This window comes from Lithobates pipiens, unplaced genomic scaffold, assembly GCF_037356315.1.
Source record: "Lithobates pipiens isolate NorthernLeopardFrog02 unplaced genomic scaffold, aLitPip1_a1.2 Scaffold_18, whole genome shotgun sequence".
In the NCBI taxonomy this organism is placed as follows: Eukaryota; Metazoa; Chordata; class Amphibia; order Anura; family Ranidae; genus Lithobates; species Lithobates pipiens.
The window spans coordinates 607,872,974-607,895,054 of NW_027507758.1; the positions used below are offsets into that span (position 1 = coordinate 607,872,974).

The window sequence follows — 22,081 nt, forward strand, 5'->3', positions numbered from 1 at the left end:
AATAACGTCCTTACAGAATGTCTCCATATTACAAGCCGACATCAATGCTCTGTCTAATTGGTCAACTATGTGGCAGATGAGGTTTAATGTTGATAAATGTAAAGTTATGCACTTGGGGGCTAAGAATATGTATGAATCATACATACTAGGGGGGATACAACTGGGCAAATCAATGGATGGTGGAGAAGGATCTGGGAGTTTTGGTAGATCATAAGTCTAATAATAAATACAATGCCAAGCTGTGGTTTCCAAAGTGAGCAAAGTCCTTTCTTGTATTAAGGAAGGTATGGACTCTAGAGAGAGAGAGAGAGAGAGAGAGAGAGATATCATTTTGCCCCTGTACAAATCATTAGTAATACCTCATCTGGAATATGTAGTTCAGTTGTGGGCACCAGTTCTCGAAAAGGATATGGGGGAACTGGAGAAAGTGCAGAGAAGGGCAACCAAACTGATAAGAGGCAAAGAGGAGCTCAGCTATGAGGAAAGAATAGAGGAACTGAATTTAAGGGAAGATAAGATCAACATATATAAGGGATCCATATAGTGAACTTGGTGTTGAGTTGTTCATTTTATGGTCATCACAGAGGACAAGGGGGCACTCTTTACGCCTAGAGGAAAAGAGATTTCCTCTCCAAATACGGAAAGGTTTCTTCACAGTAAGAACTGTGAAAATGTGGAATAGACCCCCAGCAGAGGTGGTTCTGGCCAGCTCAGTAGATTGCTTTAAGAAAGTCCTGGATTCTTTCCTAAATGTACATAATATAACTGGGTACTGACATTTATTGGTAAAGTTGATCCGGAAAAATTCGATTGCCTCTCTGGGATCAGGAAGGAATTTTTTCCCCTGCTGTAGCAAATTGGATCATGTTATGCTCAGGTTGTTCGTCTTCCTCTGGATCAACTGTGGGTATATAATTATGTATATGGGATTGTGTGATATTATTTTTTATTAATTAATTTTTGTGGTTGAACTAGATGCACTTGTGTCTTTTTTTAACCTGATTAACTATGTAATTATGAAGGGCCTGCCATTGTATTGCACTATGGCACTATGCACTTATCCACTTCCCCTTCCCTCTTCTTATGTGTGTTTTGTCACTTTGCACTGTGCACTCTCTCACATTCCGATTAGTAGGGTAATTTGTAATAAAAACATCTTTGCAATTCTGCAGCTTCTCTCCAACCACTTTTCATATTTTATATATACTGTAATTCACTACTTGCCAAATCAGCTGCAGAAATCTCCCTCCACTAAGTCTGGCTGCAGCCATTTTAACTGTGGGCAGCTGAAGCTGCTGCCTGTTCAATTCCTGGATTTACACAGACACACAGAGGCACACCTCCAGCTCTGCAGCTTTAATTTGCCCTCTTATGAGTCATCCCAACTCCCTTCCTGGCAAACTCTCATGAGAGTTAGAGAGACAGCTGTGCATGATGTTATAAGCCTAGGCTAATGACCAGACAGGAAACAGGAAGTGGGCTGTATAAGTGGCAGAAAAAAATGTTTTACTATCCAAAGTTAAAACAACAACAAGGGCAGAAGATTTAATAGATAGAAAGTTGAAAAAATGACTGAAGGTCCACTTTAAGTTTTCACAACACCACAGGACTTAAAAAGAAAAAGAAAACTGGCAAGCTATAGTTATGTGGCCCAATGAATGAATGAATTCCTGTCAAAAATATGTTTCTGTTTCTTCCAGTTGAAAAAAGTGGGCAGTGCCCTCATGTGGGGCCGCCTGGTACCTTTATGCTGTTCAAATGTCCATCTGTCAACACAACCGCATGTGTAAATGATGTGGACTGCAAAGGTCACCAAAAGTGCTGCAGCGAGTTGTGCGTCAACAAATGTCGGGACCCTGTGGGTGAGCCAACCGTAGGTAGGTCTGCCATGTGCCATACAGAGATAATAAGGTATTCTGATGGGAGATGGCAGTAGACTAACTGCCCCTATGTGACAATATAACTAAGGAATATTTTTGGGTTTCAAATATTTTTCTAAATTTCCAGCTAGAGTCATGTGACTCAATTAATTAATTAATGGCAAAATATTTGTTTGTTTTTTCCAGTTGAAAAAAGTGGGCAGTGTCCTCATGTGGGGCTGCCTGGTACCATCATACGGTATGCTTGTAAATCTGTCAACACAACTGCCTGTGTGAATGATGCGGACTGTGAAGGCCACCAGAAGTGCTGCAGTGAGTTTTGCGTGAACAAATGCCGGGAACCCATGGGTAAGCCAACCATAGTAAGCCTGTCATGTGCCATACAGTGATTAGATGCTACCAGTTAGATGGAGGGATGTTGGGCTGTGGCAGTGCCAAAGGGACACCCATGGCTCAAGTTTTTGGCTGGTTCTTAATAGACATGTGCAAAAGGAAAAAAAAATTTTTTTTTCGTTTTAATTCGTTAATTAATTAATTTCGTTTAGTTATAATCGTTAAATTCATTTTCGGATTTCGTTTCGTTTTCTACCGAATTCGAAAAATCGGTCACATTCGAAAATATTTCAACCAAATTCAAAAATATTTCTACCAGATTCGAAATGATTTCAACATGATTCGAAATTATTTTAACCGAATTCAAAACTATTTCAACCGGATTCGAAAATATTTTGCGACCCGACTTTAGGGCCATGTATGCTGAGATATGTGGCCCCAAAGTGGGGTCGCAAAATGTAATTCTCTGCTGCAGAAAAGTGCTTGACATTTTGTGACCCGAATTTGGGGCCACGTATCTCGCTGTCACTTGGTGCTAGAAACCCCAAATTTCGAGATTTTGTAGTGCGATGTATACTGTGTTTGCATACCTAATTTGGCATTTCTAGCTATAAGTGGCCCCGAGATATGTAGCCCAAAATCGGGTCGCAAAATGTCATTCTCTGCTGCAGAAAAGTACTTGGCATATTGCCCATATCACTTGGGTCACTTGGTGGCAGGTGACGTGGCAAGTGGACAATCCACAACTTGGTCATGTGGCACTCGTGGCCGGTCATGTGGCACTCGTGGCAGGTCATGTGGCACTCATGGAAGGTGTTTTGGAAAGTGGACAATACACAACTTGTGGCAGGTGACGTGGCAAGTGGACAAATACAATACACAACTTGTGGCAAGTGGACAATGACATACAGCATATGCACTTGCCTTGCGATCGACATGTGTGACTTCTTCAATCAAGCATGCTGACAACTTCATTGATACCATAAATATAAATGAAATAAGATGTGTGTGTTTTTTTTTGCACTGGTACACTGCAAGTATTAAAAGTTGATGTGACAGATGTATATAAGTAAGTATAAGTAACTAACCATCTTCCAAAAAGATTAGAACAGAATAGAAAAAATATATAATTTAATAGAATAGAAAATAATAATATATATATCTATATATATATCTATATATATATATATATATAGATATATATATAGATATATATATCTATATATATATAAAACCATCTTCCGAAACTCACAGTATATAATGATTTTGACTTTAATAGAAAAGATTTTAATAGAATATAAAAGAATAGACTAGAAAAACAATAGAACAGAATAGAATAAAATATAATATATTCTATTCTGTTCTAGTCTATTCTCTATTTCTATTCTAATCTTTTCTATTCAAATTCGAATTCATTCTATACAAAATTCGAATGTCGGAAAGAAATATATATATATTATAAAACCACCATCTTCCGAAATTCGAATTTAGTATATAATGATTTAAATTTTAATAGAAAAGATTTTAATAGAATATAAAAGAATAGACTAGAAAAACAATAGAACAGAACAGAATAAAATATAATATATTCTATTCTGTTCTGTTCTATCGTTTATCTAGTCTATTTTCTATTTTATTATAATCTTTTCTATCGAAATTTAAAATTAATTAATTAAAAAATTTGAATTCATACTATTCGAAATTCAAATTTATTCTATTTGAAATTTGAATTTCAGAAGATGGTTGTATATTCTTTCTATTGTATTCTATTAAATTATATATATATTCTAATCTTTTCTATTTGAATTAGAAATTTTGGAAGATGGTTAGTTACTTACTTATATACATCTTCTCATACTTGCAGTGTACCAGTGCAAAAAAAAAACACACACATCTTATTTCATTTATATTTATCACATCAATGAAGTTGTCAGCATGCCTGATTGAAAAAGTCACGGATGTCGATCGCAAGGCATGTACATATGCTGTATGTCATTGTCCACTTACCACGTCACCTGCCACAAGTTGTGTATTGTCCACTTGCCATGACACCTGCCACGAGTGCCACGTGACCGGCCACGAGTGCCACATGACCTGCCACGAGTGCCACATGACCAAGTTGTGGATTCTCCACTTGCCACGTCACCTGCCACAAGTTGTGGGGTTCCTAGCACCGTGACCCCAGATATGGACAATATGTCAAGTACTTTTCTGCAGAAGAGAATGACATTTTGCGACCCGACTTTGGGGCCACTTGTAGCTAGGTATGCAAACCCAGTAAAACTAGCACTACAAAATCACCAAATTGAAATGATTTCAACATGATTCGAAATTATTTCAACCTCATTCGAAACGATTTCAACTGGATTCGAAAATATTTTGCGACCCGATTTTAGGGCCATGTATCTCAGGGTCACTTAGTGCTAGAAACCCCATTTGGAGATGTTGTAATGCTAGTTCTATTGTGTTTACATACCAAATTTGGTGTTTCTAGCTATAAGGGACCCCAAGATATGTGGCCCCAAATTCAGGTTGCAAAATTTAATTCTCTGCTGCAGAAAAGTGCTTGATATTTTGTGACCCAAATTTGGGGCCACGTTTCTCGAGTCACTTGGTGCTAGAAACCCCGAATTTGGAGATGTTGTAGTGCTATGTCTACTGTGTTTGCATACCTAATTTGGGGTTTCTAGCTATAAGTGGCCCTGAGATACATGGCCCCAAAATCAGGTCACAAAATGTCATTTTTCTAATTTCGTCCGAATTCGGTGGAATTCGTTAGCATTGTAATTCGGTAATTCGGATGCATCTGAATGTCTGAATAATGAAAATTCGTCCGAATTTCGATTCGGAACGAAATGTAATGCACATGTCTAGTTCTTAAGGAGTCTGCTAAAATTCACTCTGTGCATGGCCAACTTTAATCTAATGCCGCGTACACACGATTGGAATTCTCGTCAAGAACGCGGTGGTGTACAACACTATGACGAGCCACGAAAAAAATGATGTTCAATGCTTCCGAGCATGCGTCGAATTGTTTCCGAGCATGCATCGGAATTTTGCACGTCAGAATTGCCACAGACGATCAGAATTTCCGATCCGAAACTTTTTCTGTCTGAAAAATTGAGAACATGCTCTCAATCTTTTGCTGGCCGAAATTCAGCCAGCAAAAGTCTGATGGAGCATACACATGGTCGCATTTTCTGATGAAAGCTCTCATCGGTCTTTTGCTGCCTGTATTTCCGATCGTGTGTACGCGGCATTAGTGTTTAGCTCAAAGTAAGAAGTCAGAGTGTATAGTTTGAGGCACATCTGTACAAAAACCTCACACGGGACCACCAGGCTCCACATGGTCTGTACTGGGTTTCAATGTCCCCTTCTAGGGACATCATTCAGATGATATTCATTATTTATTTATCTAAGTCTTTAGATCAAAGTAAGAGGTCAGAAGGTAAAGGTGGGGCACATCTATACAATTGTTTTTGGTGGCAAAGAAACTCACACAGGGACCACCATTCTCCCATCTGTACTGGGTTCTACTGTCCAATTCTATGGACACCATTCAGATGATATTCATTATTTATATAGAGATATCAGAAACTGACACAAGGTTTCCTCTATTTTAGATAAACCTGGAACCTGTCCAGTGCCACCTGAAAGATGTTTTAAAGCTCCACGACTCGACGGCATCTGTACCAAAGACCATCAATGCCCCGGACACCAGAAATGTTGTGTCCGCTTGTGTGAATATGCGTGTGTAGCCCCTGAAAAATGTGAGTCAGCACAATCTAAACATAGAGAAACAACTACAATACAGCCAGACAATTTCCAGGGAGAATACATCTTCCATCATGCTTGTTTTGCAGAAAGAATTGCCTATTTGCTTGCTGTTGCGTATTTACAGTAAGTTCTTCCTTTGGTGGTCATCATTATATGTGATTAACATCCTGTCCTCCATCCAGCCAAACCCTTTATTTCATTTTGGGTAGAGTGGGAAAGGGTTATCTCTCATTAGGCTTACAGTATATTGCTGTCTCAGTCTCCTCACTTTATGTCAGGACAAATCTCTCCAGTGGGGACACGCACATTTTGAGTAGTTTGGTAACTTCTGAAAATGTTTTATCGCTGTCTGTGCCTTACCGTACCCACCATTTCTTGTTCTGGTGTCACAGGGCTCCCCAAATCACTCTCCTTGTCTGTTGTGGTTCATTTCTACCTATTATTTACCCAAAATACAACCTTATATCTGGCCTTCTAGTGAATACAGTTTGGTTATAGTCACAAATAATTTTGTAAGCCCTGAACAAGAAGTTCTCTGAAACATGTTGGCTCAATTTGATGGTTTTAAAGTAGGGACATTTAAAAAAAAACTTTTAATTAAGGATTTGTCAAAAACTGCCTACTGTCTTTTGTTTACACTACCTTTTTTTTAGTGACTGAGTAGGCATACTCTGTACCTCATGTTCATTCACTTGGGGGGGGGGGGATATGGGGGCCCCCTTGTTAAAGGTTAAAGAGGGCCTCCAGATTCCAATAAGCCCCCTGCTATCAGACCCCCACAACCACCAGCCAGATTTATGGGGAAGAGGCCCTTGTCCCCATCAACATGGGGACATAGTGCTTTGGAGGGGGACAGAGCCCCCCCTCAAAGCCCCCCATGTTAAGAGCACATGGCCTGGTATGGTTCAGGAGGGGGGCCCTAACTCCCCCTCCTGATTTCCTGACCTGCCAGGCCTCATATCTGGATAAGGGTCTGGTATGGATTTTGGGTAGACCCCAGATCGTTTTTTTCTAAATTTTGGGGGTTCCCCTCAAAATGCATACCAGACCTGAAGTCGCCATGTTTTTTTTCTTAACTTGTCATTTCCGGCATTTGTTTTTTACATTCAGCTGTCAGCAGGAAACTCTGCTGACAGCTGATGACTCATCGGTTGTTAAGGATGGAGCAGCCACCATGACAGTTACCTTAGCAACCAGTTACTTACAGCCTGTGTTAAGAATAACAGTAAATTACTGCAGACTTTCACTCCTAAAATACATGACTTCATAAAATAACTCATGCAGTATTTTAGTTGCGTTTTTTAGTGAATGCCCAAAAACAGTTTGAAAGACTCCTTGCGGTATCTTAGGATACCGCTTTGTGAATGAAGACCAATGTTGGGACCCTGTGGGTGAGCAAACCTTAGACAGGTCTGCCATCTGCCATACAGAGATAAGATGGATGTCTTATGAGGTGATTTGTAGACTGCCCCATAGAATGTGACTCTGCATCAAAAAGAGATTTTGGGTTTTTTCTAAATTTTCTAAATTACTAAGCTAGAGTTAAAGTGGTTGTAAACCCTTACAACCAACTTTGACCTACAGGTAAGCCTAGATTAAGGCTTACCCGTAGGTCCAATAAATATCTCCTAAACCTACACGGTTTAGGAGATATTTGCCGAAAAACAGCGGCGCGCAGGCGCACTGAGCGCGCCGCGGTCAACGGCGATATGCCGCAAGTGGCGGCTCCCATGCGAATGCGCAGGAGTGACGTCATCGCGGCTTCTCCGAATGACAGGCGGCGGAGCAGGAGACTCACGAGAAGATGGATGCGCCAGACTACAGGGGACAGCGGTGACTTCGCTGGCTCCTGTGTCAGGTAAGTGACACATAATGGACTACTATGTGATGCATAGTAGTCCATTAAGCTTTACCTTTGCAGGGAATCAAAGAGGAAGTAAACTCATCAGGGTTTACTTCCTCTTTAAGTGATCCAATAAATGAATTCATGTCACAAATATGTTTCTGTGTTTTCCAGTTCAAAAAAGTGGGCAGTGTCCTCATGGGGGGCTGCCTGGCACCATCATGCAGAACACATGCAAATCTGTCAACACATCTGCTTGTGTAAATGATGTGGACTGTGAAGGTCAGCAGAAGTGCTGCAACGAATTGTGTGTCAACAAATGCCGAGACCCCATGTGTGAGCCATCTTTAGGTAGGTCTGTCATGTGCCATACATAGATAGAGTAGTTGTCTGATTGGGGGATGGTCATAGACTCACCATCCATATGTGACTCTATATCAAGGAGACATCTTTGGGTTTAAAATATATTTCTGGTGATGTTCACCAGAACTGCTTACCAAGATAAGATAGTTGTCTTATGGGGAAATAGTCATAGATTGATCCTTAGCCTTGTACAGAATATAAATTGTTCTGTAGGCTTAGACTTGACTGGTAGGCTAGTGCTGAGAGAGAGGAACAGCACAGGACAATTCATAAGCAGCAATGGGAAATTCAACAAAGGTCAGGTTTTCTCTTACGGTGGAAACAAATCCTTACATGATCAGCATGTCCTTTAATTAATTCTTTTTTTTTTGTGCATCAGTGCAGATAATGTACCCATCGGGTCACTGGTTCTCTCACAGACAGGATGTTAGCGGATACTACAGCCCACAAAGATAGGGAAGCACACCATCTTTGTATGGGAAAGAGACTTCCAGCCGCCTTTGGTCCTCATGGGGGTCTTGCATAGCTTTCAGAGACATCCAATTCAGTAGCAAAATTGATTGGCAGAAGAGATGATCAAGTTCGGATAAGCCATTAACTTAAGACAGGGGACTGGTGAGTCAGTTATCAAAGATCTATTCATGAGACGGAAAGATTGTTTTAGCCACACATTAATGTGTATGTCCTGAGCTAATAATGTTTGGTAAAATCCATTCCAAAGAATTAATTTATTTTTCGTATATATCATGGACAGAGCTGCACAGTAATAACTATGTGGGTTATAGGCCTACCTTCAGCTGATGGACACTGGCACACCCAAGACAGGAAGTCCCCTCTCCTATATAACCCCTCCCATACTGGGAGTACCGTTTTTTCACCAATGTCTAAGGTGTTGGTCACAGTTAAGGATGTGTTAAGAAGAACTCCGCTGGAAAGATCCTTCTGGATCAAGCAAGCTATGCAACTGGATCCATCCAAAGTGCCATTGAGGCCAAAGTGGATGGTACCCAGGCCTTGGTAAAGAAGAACAAGGTTTTGCCTGTAATGCCTCTCTTAGGAGGGCTGGATCCTGGTTCCCGGTACTTTGGTTATGTACCACATACCAAAGGTTTTTTCTGGCAGAATGTGGTACAGGTCCAGAGGAGTGGAAACCCTGTCTAAGAAAGCGGTCCTTGAAGGTCTGTTGACATGGCCCCCCGTGATGGGTGAAGATTGGGTCTGTCTGATTTTCAATAAAATCCTACAGCGGGAGAGGTAAGCGAAGGTTCCTAAAATAACTTAGTTCACTTAGGAAACTTTCTTTGATCTGATGTTGTCATGCCTGTAAGTTACCACTAGAGGGTGTAAATATACCTGATTCCACATGTCTCCTCTGTATTCACTCTGTGTGCTGGGAGAATTCGTCTGCAGCTCCCTTGTTAGCCAGGATAATCGCAGCCACTGGTGGTAGTGAGAGGAGAGTTGTTGGGGGTCCCCATAGTAATGGAAACTTGCTCTTAAGGCCACCCGTGGCTGCCCTACAGTAGTGGCATGCATGTTCCTCTGTTGCTTGCGCTCCTTGAGTGATTTGCGGCTCTCGTTTTTCGCTCCCTCCTCCTTCCCTCTTCCCCCACGCCATATCCCACAGTGGCACCAGCACACACATGGGGTGCAGGATTGCTGTTTTAAATAAGCAGGCGTTCCAGGAAGGGGAGACAAGGGGGCGTAGCGTAGTGCAGTGGCCGATACGTGCCTCAACGTCCACGTTGCTTGGCTCGGCCCAGGCGCAGGGCGGCCCTACCCCTTAAAGGCCTCTGTTTTCAGAACAGTCTGGCTGATGGAGGTACACAGCAGCGCTGGGACAGACGTGTAAGCTGGAGTATGCAGGCATTCCCATCTTGTTCAGCATCAGGTTGAACTTTAATAGCAGCTTTTTTTTTGCAGGACTAGAGCTCAGTAGTAGATGCGTGTTTTGTGTAAGTACCTCTGCGTTTGTGCTTAGGACTATGCCTTCCAAGAGTTCGGGACTAAGCTTCCAAAGAAGCCTCCAAAGGTATCACCATCAGGCTCTGAGGATCCTGGTCATGCCTCCACAGTACCATCCTCCCCTGATAAATCAGATGTGGTTGCCCAGGGTGAGCCATCGGGGGTGTCAGGTGCTGCAACCGCCCCCGTCCCACCTGCCCCTGTTTATGTTACTGAAGAAGTTTTTGCTTCAATCCTTGGAGGGTTGGAGGAGAGGTTGATGGAATTAATCGCATCTCCTTCCCAGACGGGAAAGAAGCTCGGCAGATCTCCCCCTCCCCCCTCTGGCTCTCTAGCAGGAGAGCAGCAGTGGCTAGAGGAAGTTGAATTACCCTCAGGGGACCTGGGAGAGGGATATTCTGATGTCTCCTCTTCTGAGGAGTCAACGGTAGAAGAACCCTTTTCAGCCTCACAGTCTGAGAAATTGATGGTGCAATCCCTTACTGAAATGGTTAGTTCTGCATTTAAATTGTCCTTAATAGAGCCAGCTGGGAGGTCTGTCACTTCCTTAGGTTTTTTGAAGGCTCCTCAAACTATGTACTCCTTTCTTGCCCATCCTTTGTTGGAAGAGCTTATCTGTAAGGATTTGGATCATCCGGATAAGCATTTTCTTCCTCCTAAAAAGTTCTCTGAACTTTATCCCATGAAGGAAAAATTCATCAAAAAGTGGAGTGTGCCAGCAATTGACGCTGCTATCTCCTGTGTGAATAAGAGTCTAACTTGTCCGGTGGACAATGTACAGATGTTCAAGGATCCAACGGATAAGAGGTTGGAATCTTTATTAAAGACCTCTTTTTCCTTGGCAGGTGCTATAGCTCAGCCTGCGGTAGCAGCAATAGGCATTTGTCAATCCCTGAAGGACCAGATGAAGCAGGTTCTCAAGGTTATCCCTGCTCAGCAAGTGCGGGACTTAGCCGAGCTACCAAGGGCATTATGTTTTTCAGTTGACGCTATTAAGGATTCTATTCATCAGGCCTCACACCTTTTGCTCCTGTTGGTACATATGCATAGTAGTCCTGTGGTTGAAAAAATGGTCAGCCGAGGCACCTTGTAAAAATCTCTTGGCTGGGTTTCCGTTTCACTGGGAACAGTTGTTCGGGGATGATTTGGACAAATATATGCAAAAAAATTCTAATGGGAAGAGTACTCTTTTACCAGATAAAAGAAGGAGTAGGCACCACTTTAAACGGTCTTCCTCTCCAGTGGCAGGGACATCAGCCTCTAGGCCAGGGATGCCGAACCTTGGCACCCCAGATGTTTTGGAACTACATTTCCCATGATGCTTATGCACTCTGCAGTGTAGGGGAGCATCATGGGAAATGTAGTTCCAAAACATCTGGGATGCCAAGGTTTGCCATCCCTGCTCTAGGCAGTCTCGACAGCCTCCACTGTCAGGTTCTAGAGGAAGAGCTCAAGGTCAAGCCCAGGGACACAAAAAGCCCTGGGGGTGAAAACTGACTAAGCAGAGCCCCAAAGCCTCCTTACGAAGGGGCACCTCCGCTCGATCAAAGGGGGGAAGGCTTCGGTAATTCTCAGGAACCTGGCAGGAGGAAATCCAGGACAGATGGGTCATCACTACTGTATCTTTTAGGTTACAAACTGGAGTTGTGAGAATTTCCACCTCTTTGTTTTCTGAGATCAAGCGTTCCCAAAGATAAAGAGACAAACTGTGTTTCTGGCACTGGTTATTGTCCCAAGGGGTAATCATAAAGGTTCCCACAGAGGTGCATGGCTTGGGGTTTTATTCAAATCTCTTCACAGTTCCAAAGCCAAACGGAGATGTCAGGCCCATTCTAGATCTCAAGGGTCTGAATCAGGAGAACTGCTAGCGTCAATAGTCATCAAAGAAGCATATCTGCATGTGCCTATTTTCCCCGCTCATCAGAAACTCTTACGGTTCGAAGTGGAGCAGCACCAATATCAGTTTGTAGCCTTGCCCTTGGGTCTGGCTACTGCACCCTGGGTCTTTACAAAAGTTCTGGCACGCTTCTGGCCAGACTAAGAGCTCAGGGTGTAACAATAATGGCATACTTGGACGATCTACTACTGGTGGATCAGTCAGTAGCCTACCTGAACCAGGCTGTACTCAGCACAGTCAGGTATCTGGAATCCTTGGGTTGGATTCTCAATCTGGAGAAGTCGGCCCTATGTCCAGTAAAAAGGCTGGAGTACTTGGGTCTGGTCATAGATACAGACCAGAGGAAGGCATTTTTGCCCCAGGCAAAAGTTGCTTCTATAAGAGGACAGATCCAGGTGGTCAAGGTGAAAAGGGATTCCTCTATTCGCCTTTGTATGAGGTTGTTAGGGAAGATTGTGGCTTCATTCAAAGCCATATCATATGCCCAATTTCATTCAAGACTGTTGCAAAACAATATCCTGTCTGCCTGGAACAAGAAGGTTCAAGCTCTGGACTTTCTGATGTGTCTGTCCCCGAGGGTGCGTCAAAGCCTCTCTTGATGGTTGATGCCCAGAAATCTGCAGAAGGGGAAATCTTTCATTCCAGTCACCTGGAAGGTGGTGACAACAGACGCCAGCATTTTTGGTTGGGGAGAAGTCCTGGGAAGGATGACTGTTTAGGGAAGGTGGTCCGTACTCGAGAAGACCTTGCCCATCAACATCCTGGAAATTTGGTTGACTCACCTGGCCCTGAGGGCCTGGATGCTCGAGTTACAGGATTCAATCCAACAATGCCACTGCAGTGGCCTATATCTGTTATATCCTCTGTGTTGTGAGAGACACAAGACAGCATCTCAGGACAGTACATCTTAATATGCTGCTTACATATGTCCAAGATGGCCACTATACCCCTTGACCCTTGTCATCACTCATGGGTGGAGCCAGCCTTAAAGTGGCAGTACATGTGGAACCCTGCAGGTATAACACCTTCCATCCATCCCTAAAAAAAAAAAAAAAAAAAAACAACAAAACGAGAAAAGGCACAAAACATTAACTAATAACTGTCCAATAACAGTCCTCCAAACACAGGAGATTCACAGGACTTTTCCTGCATCCAGATGTGAGAGCAAGATTCCAGGGACAGGTGCGGCGATACAATGTCATTGGATCACTTTCGGTGGCCCCAGCGAAAGTCTCGTAACCGGTCTTGAAGCTGAAACCGGTCAGGAGGGCGACAGTGTCGTTGAGGGCGGGCACCCATCGACTCGGGATCGGAGGAAACAGGGTCAGCCGGAATGGGCACTGGCAGTGCCAAGAAGGGATCCCCCAGTTCAGTGGGTGAACCAACCTCCGGACCAGGGCTGGAGGGCTCTGTTGGAGCCGAGTTCAAAAGTTCAGAGTCTGCCCAATCATCAGTTCCCGTGCATTCTGATCCGCTGGGAGCAGTTCCTTGCAACACTGGTGGTTCAGCCGGCGTCAGGGATTCATGCAGTTGAAAACGAGGACGCAGTTGGTCCGCATGCCTTCTGCAAATGGAACCATCTTCCAGGCAGACCCTATACATCTTGGGTCCCAAAGTCTCTGCAATGACAGCAGGAAGCCAACGGGTGTTGGAAGTCCCATAAGATCTGGCCCATACCTTTTGTTGGGCTGTGAATCGGGGGATCTCATGGTGTTTGACCATCTTGTCGTGGGACTGCAGTACATGTTCCTGGACTGTTTGAGGGCGGAGCATGTCCAAAACAGTCCATGGCTGCCGACCCAGAAGGAGTTCTGCTGGGGTTTTCCCAGTGGTTGCATTCGGTGTGTTTCTGTAAGCAGAAAGGAAGGAGTCCATCTGCTGGGGTGACAGGGACTGTTGTTTACTTGTAGCCACTGTAGCTTTGAAATAGCGTTTAAAAGTCTGCACAAACCGCTCTGCTTGACCATTTGTAGCTGGGTGGTAAGGTGCGGTCAACTTGTGCTTGATGTTGTGGGCAGTCAAGAAACGCTGAAACTCCTGACTGGTGAATTGTGCACCATTGTCTGTGACGATTTCTCTGGGGTATCCAAATGTGGCAGCGAGATGTAACAGTATGGAAACTGTTGCCTTAATTGTTGGCTGAGTAACAGGAATTACCTCAGGCCACTTTGAATGGGCGTCCACTATGATCAAGAAGGTGTGTCCTCTGATCGGACCTGCAAAGTCCAAGTGTAGGTGAAACCAAGGAACCGTGGGCCAAGTCCAGGGCTGGACGCACCCTCGAGGAGGGTCTCTTGCAGTTTGTACACATCCAGCACAAGCATTCACATATGTTGTGATATCTGAGTCTAAGTTTGGCCACCACACATAGCCTCAGGCCTTTTCTTTCATACGTGTGCCCCCGGGATGACCAGTATGTAGCAAGTCCAGAATATGTCTCCGGAGGGTCTGTGGAATGATCACTCGGTCTCCCCATAAAACACAGTTACCAGCCACAGTTAATTCCTTACGCCTACGGAAATAAGGTTCATAATCCTGTGTGACGGTTGCAGGCCAACTGGACCGTACCCAGGAGAGTATTGTCTTCAGTAAGGTATCCTTGGCTGTATGGGCTGCTATCTCCCCAGAAGACAAGAAGGACAGGCTGGTGTAACCACAACTCTTGACTGGTGGAGAGGAGTCCATTGACCTCCCTGTCAGTCAGGACATTGCGTCCGCATTAGCATTGGCATCATGACCGCGATACTGGATTTTATAACTGTACGCTCCCAAGAACAGGGCATAGCGTTGGAGGCGGGCCGCAGTAGTCTGAGAGATGCCTTTGTCAGGGCTAAAGATCTGAAGGAGTGGTTTATGGTCTGTCAGTATGGTGAATTCCCTACCATACAGGTAAAGATGAAACTTCTTAATTGCCCATATCAGTCAGGCTAGGTGCAGATAACAAGTAACAGTTCAGGTGTGCTGATTATACAAAGAGTTCAAAGCACATACCATGAGCAGGTCTAAGCAGAGCAGGTCAGCTGGGACTTGTAGTACACTGCTGCAGACGAAGGTAGATGATTGCTGGACCTTGTAGTTCACTGCTGTAGGTGAGGATAGATGATTGCTGGACCTTGTAGTTCACTGCTGCAGATGAGGGTACTAGTAGAATCAGGCAAAGCGTAGTCTAGGCAAGCTGGGTCATACACAGGTAGATCAGAATCCAAACGGTACAGAATCAGAAGCAAGTAAGGAGGGTCAAACAAGCCGGGTCAAACACGAAAGTCACAGAGCAAATATCAGCTGGATCAAACACAAGTGAACTCTAACACGAGCACTGACTGAATGCTGATACAGGTGATTTAAACGTGAGCTGGCCAATCACTGTTGTTTCCCAGACACAGGCTGTGTCAGGTGAGTTGTGCTGGGTCCTAAAGGGATTCTAGTACTGACAATATCAGCGCAAGAGCCTCTTTGTCAATGTGTGAGTAATTGCTTTCTGCTTTTGTCAAAGACCTGGAGGCAAATGCCACTGGTTTTTCTGACCCATCTGGTAAGATGTGAGACAGTACAGCCCCCAGACCATAGGGCGAGGCATCACAAGCCAAGGTCAGAGGCTTCTGGAGGTCATAGTGAACAAGCATGCGTGACGCCAACAGCTTCCGCTTAGAGACTTCAAAAGCGTGTTGGCATGCTGCCGACCAGTCCCATCTGGAGTGTTTCTCCAAAAGCTTGTTCAACGGAAACAAGGTGTGTGCCAGATCTGGCAGAAATTTGTGGTAATAGTTCAGCAAGCCAAGGTATGATCGCAGCTGCTGGACATTGGTTGGGGCAGGAGCTTTGACTAAGGCATCAACCTTGGCTTCTGTGGTGTGTATACCGTCTGCATCCACAAGGTGGCCACAAAACTCCAATTTAGGCACCATGAATTGGCATTTTGCTAAGTTCACTTTCAGACCCTGCTCTTGGAGTCTTTCCAACACAAGCTCCACGTTTCGCTTGTGTTCCTGGTCCGTCCGTCCCGTGATGAGCATGTCATCTAACAGGCACTGAGCGAAAGGAATGTCTGCTAAAATCTCATCCATCTTCCGTTGCCAAATGGCTGGGGCAGAGGCTACACCAAACACCATACGATTGTACTCATACAGTCCCTTGTGGGTGTTGATGGTCAGAAACTTGCAGGAAGAAGGATGGACCTCAAACTGTAAATATGCTTGTTTGAGATCAAGCTTGGTGAACTTTTGACCCCCTGCAAGAGAGGCAAAAATGTCATCTACTCTGGGTAGAGGATACTGGTCTATTTCCAGTTGGGAGTTCAGTGCCATGCGGAAATCGCCACAAATGCGCAAGTCCCCATTCGCTTTCTTCACTGGTACAACAGGTGATGCCCACTCGCTGTGCTCTACCTTTGAGATGACACCTTGTTCCTCCAGCCGACTTAGTTCTGCTTCCACTCCTGCTCGGAGTGCGAAAGGTACTGTGCGAGCTTTGAAGAACTTAGGCTGGGCGTTGGGTTTCAGCTTGAGTCTCACACAGTCATGCTTTATTTTCCCCAACTGGTCATCAAAGATCTTTGGGAACCGCTGCTTCAGGGACTCCACCCATCCCTCATTATCTCCTAATGGAATTGTAACAGTGTTACAGGGATTTATGGCGATGTCTGGCATACCAAAGTGAGCAATCCAGTCTCTCCCAAAGAGAGGGGGTCCCCCATTTTCTAGTATATATAATGGCAGTCTCTTTGTCTGACCCTTGTACAATACCTGCACTTTTGCATAACCCAGTGGGTGGAGTATCTGCTTTGAGTATGTCTGCAGTTTGATTGGCGTTGGGCGGACAGTTGTTCGGGTCTGAAGTTGTCTCCATTGTTTCTGAGTGATAACTGAAACTGCTGCTCCTGTGTCTACATCCATCTTTAGTTTCTTTCCCTCAATGGTTACCTCTACAGTCATTGCAGAGGGTGCTGAATGCATATGATGTATGTCTAATCTGTGGAGCACTTCCTCATCCTCTGACTCAGATGATGATGTATATCTTCCTACCATATATGTCTTTGTCTTGGGGTTCAGAGGTTGTTTATCTCGCACCTTCTTGCTTCGGCAAACTCGTTTCAGATGGCCTGTTTTACCACAATTATGACAGGTCTGATCCTTAAACCTGCAGACTTTGTGATCATGGTCTGTATTCCCACAACGGTAGCAAGCTGACTCCCGGCTTGGTGGAGGTCTGTATTTCCAGTTTGCAACTGTGGGCTTGACTGCTGTTCTGAAAACTTCCTGTTTCACCTCTTCTCTTCTGCCCTGGGGGTTCAATTCCTCTGTATCTTTCACAGCCATTTCCATCATTGAAGCTATCTCAATTGCCTTTGCAAGGGTAAGGTCTTTCTCTCTTAACAGTCTCTTTTGGCTAGAGTCACAATTCAGTCCCATGACAAACTTATCTCTCAGTGCAGTAGGTAGGTACTCCCCAAAAGAACAAGTAGAGACTAGTCTGCGAAGGGCGAGCACATAAGCTTTAATTTCTTCACCTGGCTGCTGCTGCCTCTGATAAAAACGAAATCTTTCTGCAATCTCTAGTGGTTTAGGCTGGAAGTGACCCTCTAACAGTGTCAGGAGCTCTGCCAATGTCTTAGTTGCTGGTTTTACAGGAAAAAGAAGATCCCTGAGAGTGTCATATGTCTGAGCACCGACCACTGTCAGAAATACTGCTACTTGCCTTTCACCTGGGATGCCATTTGCACTGAAATACTGTTCCAGTCTCTCCACCCAGGAACTCCAGGATGTCTGTTTTCCATCAAATTCACTTAATGTCCCGATCAATGACATTTTCCTGCTGGGATCTGTGATTGCTTTTATCCAGGTAACAATCCACAATGTCTTTGTCTCTCTCTCAGACTGATAGACACTTTGTAAATCCCATCCTCGTCACCACTGTTATATCCTCTGTGTTGTGAGAGACACAAGACTCTGGTCTGGAACAATGGATGTTTATTTCAGTACTCACTGTACACTGCAACATGCATCTCAGGACAGTACATCTTATTATGCTGCTTACATGTGTCCAAGATGGCCACTATACCCCTTGACCCTTGTCATCACTCCTGGGTGGAGCCAGCCTTAAAGTGGCACTCACCAGGAGTCACGCTGCCCAGAGGGAGGTGAACCAGGTCCTGGCCTGGGCAGAGAAGCATGTACCTTGCATATCTGCGGTTTTTATTCCAGGAATAGAGAATTGGCAGGCAGACTTCTTAAGTCACCAGTAATTGGTTCCGGGTGAGTGGTCTCTTCATCCCGACATTTTCCTGATCATATGTCAAAGATGGGGGTCCCTGAACATAGATCTGATGGCATCCAGTTTCAACAAAAAAGTGAACAACTTTGTGTCACGAACAAGGGACTCACTCGCATATGGGACGGATGCGTTGGTAACTTCTTGGGATCAGTTTTCACTAATTTATGCATTCCCCCATATTCAGCTATTACCACAGCTTCTTCACAGGGAAGTCAGTGATTCTTATCGCCCCAGCGTGGCCCAGGAGGTCCTGGTACGCATAAATCGTAAGGATGTCTGTGGGGGACCCATGGACCCTTCCACTTCATCCAGACCTGCTCCCACAGGGCCCAATATTCCACCCTTCCTTACAAACTCTACATTTAACGGTTTAGCTATTGAATCCCACATTCTAAAGAATCAGGGGCTTTCTAGGTCAGTAATATCTACCCTGATTAATGCAAGGAAGCCGGATTCCAGAGTAATATATTATAGAGTCTGGAGGGCATATGTGTCTTGGTGCAAAAGGGTTGGCATCCTTGTAAGTATATCATAGGTATATCATAGGTAGAATTCTTGCCTTTCTACAATTGGGCGCGGAAATTAAGCTGGCCTTAAGCATCAAAAGGTCAGGTCTCAGCCTTGTCAGTATTATTCCAAAGCCTGCTGGCTATGCATTCTTTGTTTGGGCCTTTATACAGGGAGTAACTCGGAGCAATCAGCCAGTTAAGTCACCGTTGTTTTCATGGGACTTGAACTTGGTTCTGTCGGCGTTGCAAAAGCAGCCCCCTTTGAGCCTTTGGGCCATATTCCCTTAGTCCTTTTGACTAGGAAATTGGTGTTTCCTGTGGCTATATCCTCTGATAGAAGGGTATCAGAATTGGTTACTCTTTCTTGTAAAGAACCATATTTGATTGTTCATAAGCATAAAGTGGTATTACGTCCTCATCCAACCTTTCTGCCTAAAGTGGTGTCAGGTTTTCATTTGAACCAAAATGTGGTTCTCCCGTCTTTTTTTCCAGAACCTAGTTCTGCAGAAGAGAAGTCATTACATTCTTTTGATGTAGTGAGAGCAGTTAAGGTCTATCTGAAGGCTAGTGCTCAGATCCAGAAGATGAATGTTTTGTTTGTGCTGCCAGAAGGGCCCAGAAAGGGACAGGCAGCATTGAAATCTACTATTTCCAAGTGGATTTGGCAAGTTATTGTTCAGGCTTATGGTTTTAAAAGAAGAGTTCTGCATTTTCAAATTAGAGAGCACTCTACCAGAGCAGTTAGTGCTTCTTGGGCAGTGCATCACTAAGCCTCCATGGCTCAAGTCTGCAAAGCCGCAACCTGGTCTTCGGTACATACATTCACTAAATTCTATCAGTTGGATGTAAAGAGACATGAGGATATCGCCTTTAGGCACAGTGTGCTGCAGGCTGCAGTATAGGTCCCCACGTCTGATGGCGGCCTACTTTATTTTTGGTGTCTCCCTCCCCTCGTTTGGCATTGCTTTGGGACATCCCACATAGTTATTACTATACAGCGCTGTGTCCCGTGATGTACGAAAAAGAAAATAGGATTTTTATAACAGCTTACATGTAAAATCCTTTTTCTTTGAGTACATCACAGGACACAGAGCTCTTGCCCCTCTTCTTGGGATACTTATTGCTTTTCTACAAAAACTGAGGTACTCCCGGTATGGGAGGGATTATATAGGGGAGGGGACTTCCTGTCTTGGGTGTACCAGTTTCCATCACCTGAAGGTAGACCTATAACCCACATAGTTATTACTATGCAGCTCTGTGTCCCGTGATGTACTCGAATAAAAGGATTTTACAGGTAAACCAAAGATTGTTGGCAATGTGATGTCTATAGAGGTGATATAATTATTTCCTGATATGAACATTATCTGGTGGCCATCATGTTATATGCATTATGGAAAGACACACAATCTTCCTCTATACAAAGAATTAGTATGACCTCATCTGGACTATGCAGACCCTAGCTCTCGAAAAAGGATTTTGGGAAACTGGAGAAAGTGCAGAGAAGAGCAAATACAAGAATAATGGGCATGGAGGACTTTGGATATGAGGAAAGATTAGCTGAACTGAATGTATTCCCCTTTGAGAAGAGTTGATTAGGGGGGATATGATTACTATGTATATGTATATAAATCATTCATATAGTAAACTTGGTTTTAATATGTTCACATTAAGGTCGTTGTAAAGGACAAAAGTACACTCTTTGCGCCTTGAGAAAAAAAGGTTAACCTCCGCATATGGAAAGGCTTCTTTACAGTAAGTGTACAAAATGTTTCTAGAGGAGCTATATTTAGACATTTCTGTAGATTGCCAAATACACAAAATATAACTGGCTAATGATATTTATAGTAAGGTTGTTGATCCAGTGAGTGCTTTCCCTATTGAAGCAATTAAGACAATGCTTTGCCTTCCTCTGGAAAACTGCAAGTTAAGGGCACATTTACTACTTTTTAGTGAGTTTACACACTTTAGATTGAACATTATGTGCATCATTGCATTAAGGCAGGCCATTGAAAATAATGGGCTGCCAATGTACCCTAAATCAAATAAATAAAAACCATATCACTTTTTCTTTTTATAATAATGCACCATTGCCATAATAAGCTGGGGAACTATTCACAATTAATGGCACCACGGTACAGTAATGCATATTATTTATGGTATCTCAACGCAAAAGATTTTATGGGCCATTAAAGGATCTGAGAGTGTAGGGTTTTCACTTATTTATTTTTGTATTTGGTTTGAACATGAACAGATGTCTTTTTATCAACATATCTATGATAACTAATAACTTATAAGTTACTATACAAAACTCTGGGTATATTACCGTAATGATTTTTCTCTTTCTTGCAGCTCCCACCAGAAGCCTATGGATGGTTGAACCCAGTCTGATCAGATCAATTTTATGACTAATCGCCTCCAAATACATCCTCAGATAGTGCTCTGTTAATTATTAAGAGAATTAATAAAATACAAATTGACCTTATTCCTACATTATGTGCATTATTTATATACAGTGCATCCAGGAACGTATTCACAACGCTACACTTTTTTCACAGTTTGTTATGTTACAGCCTTATTCCAAAATGCATTCAATTCATTATTTTCCTCAAAATTGTACAGACAACATTGCATAATGCCAACCTGAAGGAAGTTTGTTTAAAATCTTTGCAAATTTATTAAAAATAAAAAACGAAAAAAATCCCATGTACATAAGTATTGACAGGCTTTGCTCAATACTTTGTTGACTCACCTTTGGCACCAATTACAGCCTCAAGCCTTTTTGAGTATGACACTACAAGCTTGACACACCTATTTAGGGCAGTTTCTCCCATTCCTTTTTTTTTTATTTTATTTTTTTTAGTGAAGGAAAGGGTTTATCTTCTTTTATTGTAATCGTATGCACCAATGTTTAAGGCTCAGCTACACATGAGATTTTAAATAATTTACTAGCTTGAGGTTACCCGCATTGACAACCACCTTATCTGCAAAACACTGAATTCAGTGGTTTGAAAATGCAAGAAGATCATTTTGATGTCAATAAGTGTTAGAAAAAAAATCCACTTGCTCCAAATAAAATAACTGAAACAGCAGCAGATGCAGAGGAAAGTACAGATAGAAGACTGAACCATTGTAGTTGGCAACGTGACATCTTATAGCAGCTTTTCACCAATACGCATAAATAATAACTAACTGATATTCTAAAAACTCCCATCACTACAAAAAAGTTCAACTGTACAAACATCTC

The 22,081-nt window shown here is 43.4% G+C and overlaps 1 protein-coding gene across 9 annotated transcripts in view; it reads left to right on the plus strand.

Annotated features, from left to right (window-relative positions):
• Positions 1-21,319, plus strand: part of LOC143989233 (uncharacterized) — a 68,915-nt gene extending 47,596 nt beyond the window's left edge. For 6 of the 9 annotated variants that reach the window (XM_077489293.1, XM_077489294.1, XM_077489298.1 and 3 more), the window contains 6 exons: positions 1,701-1,877; positions 2,067-2,228; positions 5,837-5,983; positions 8,008-8,184; positions 20,509-20,589; positions 21,187-21,319. In XM_077489293.1, coding sequence (XP_077345419.1) covers positions 1,701-1,877; positions 2,067-2,228; positions 5,837-5,983; positions 8,008-8,184; positions 20,509-20,561 — 716 coding nt within the window. In that variant the 3' untranslated portion in view covers positions 20,562-20,589; positions 21,187-21,319. The remainder of the gene's footprint in view (positions 1-1,700; positions 1,878-2,066; positions 2,229-5,836; positions 5,984-8,007; positions 8,185-20,508; positions 20,590-21,186) is intronic. The other 3 variants (XM_077489300.1, XM_077489301.1, XM_077489297.1) reach the window with 2 other exon arrangements.
• Positions 21,320-22,081: the final 762 nt, after the last annotated feature.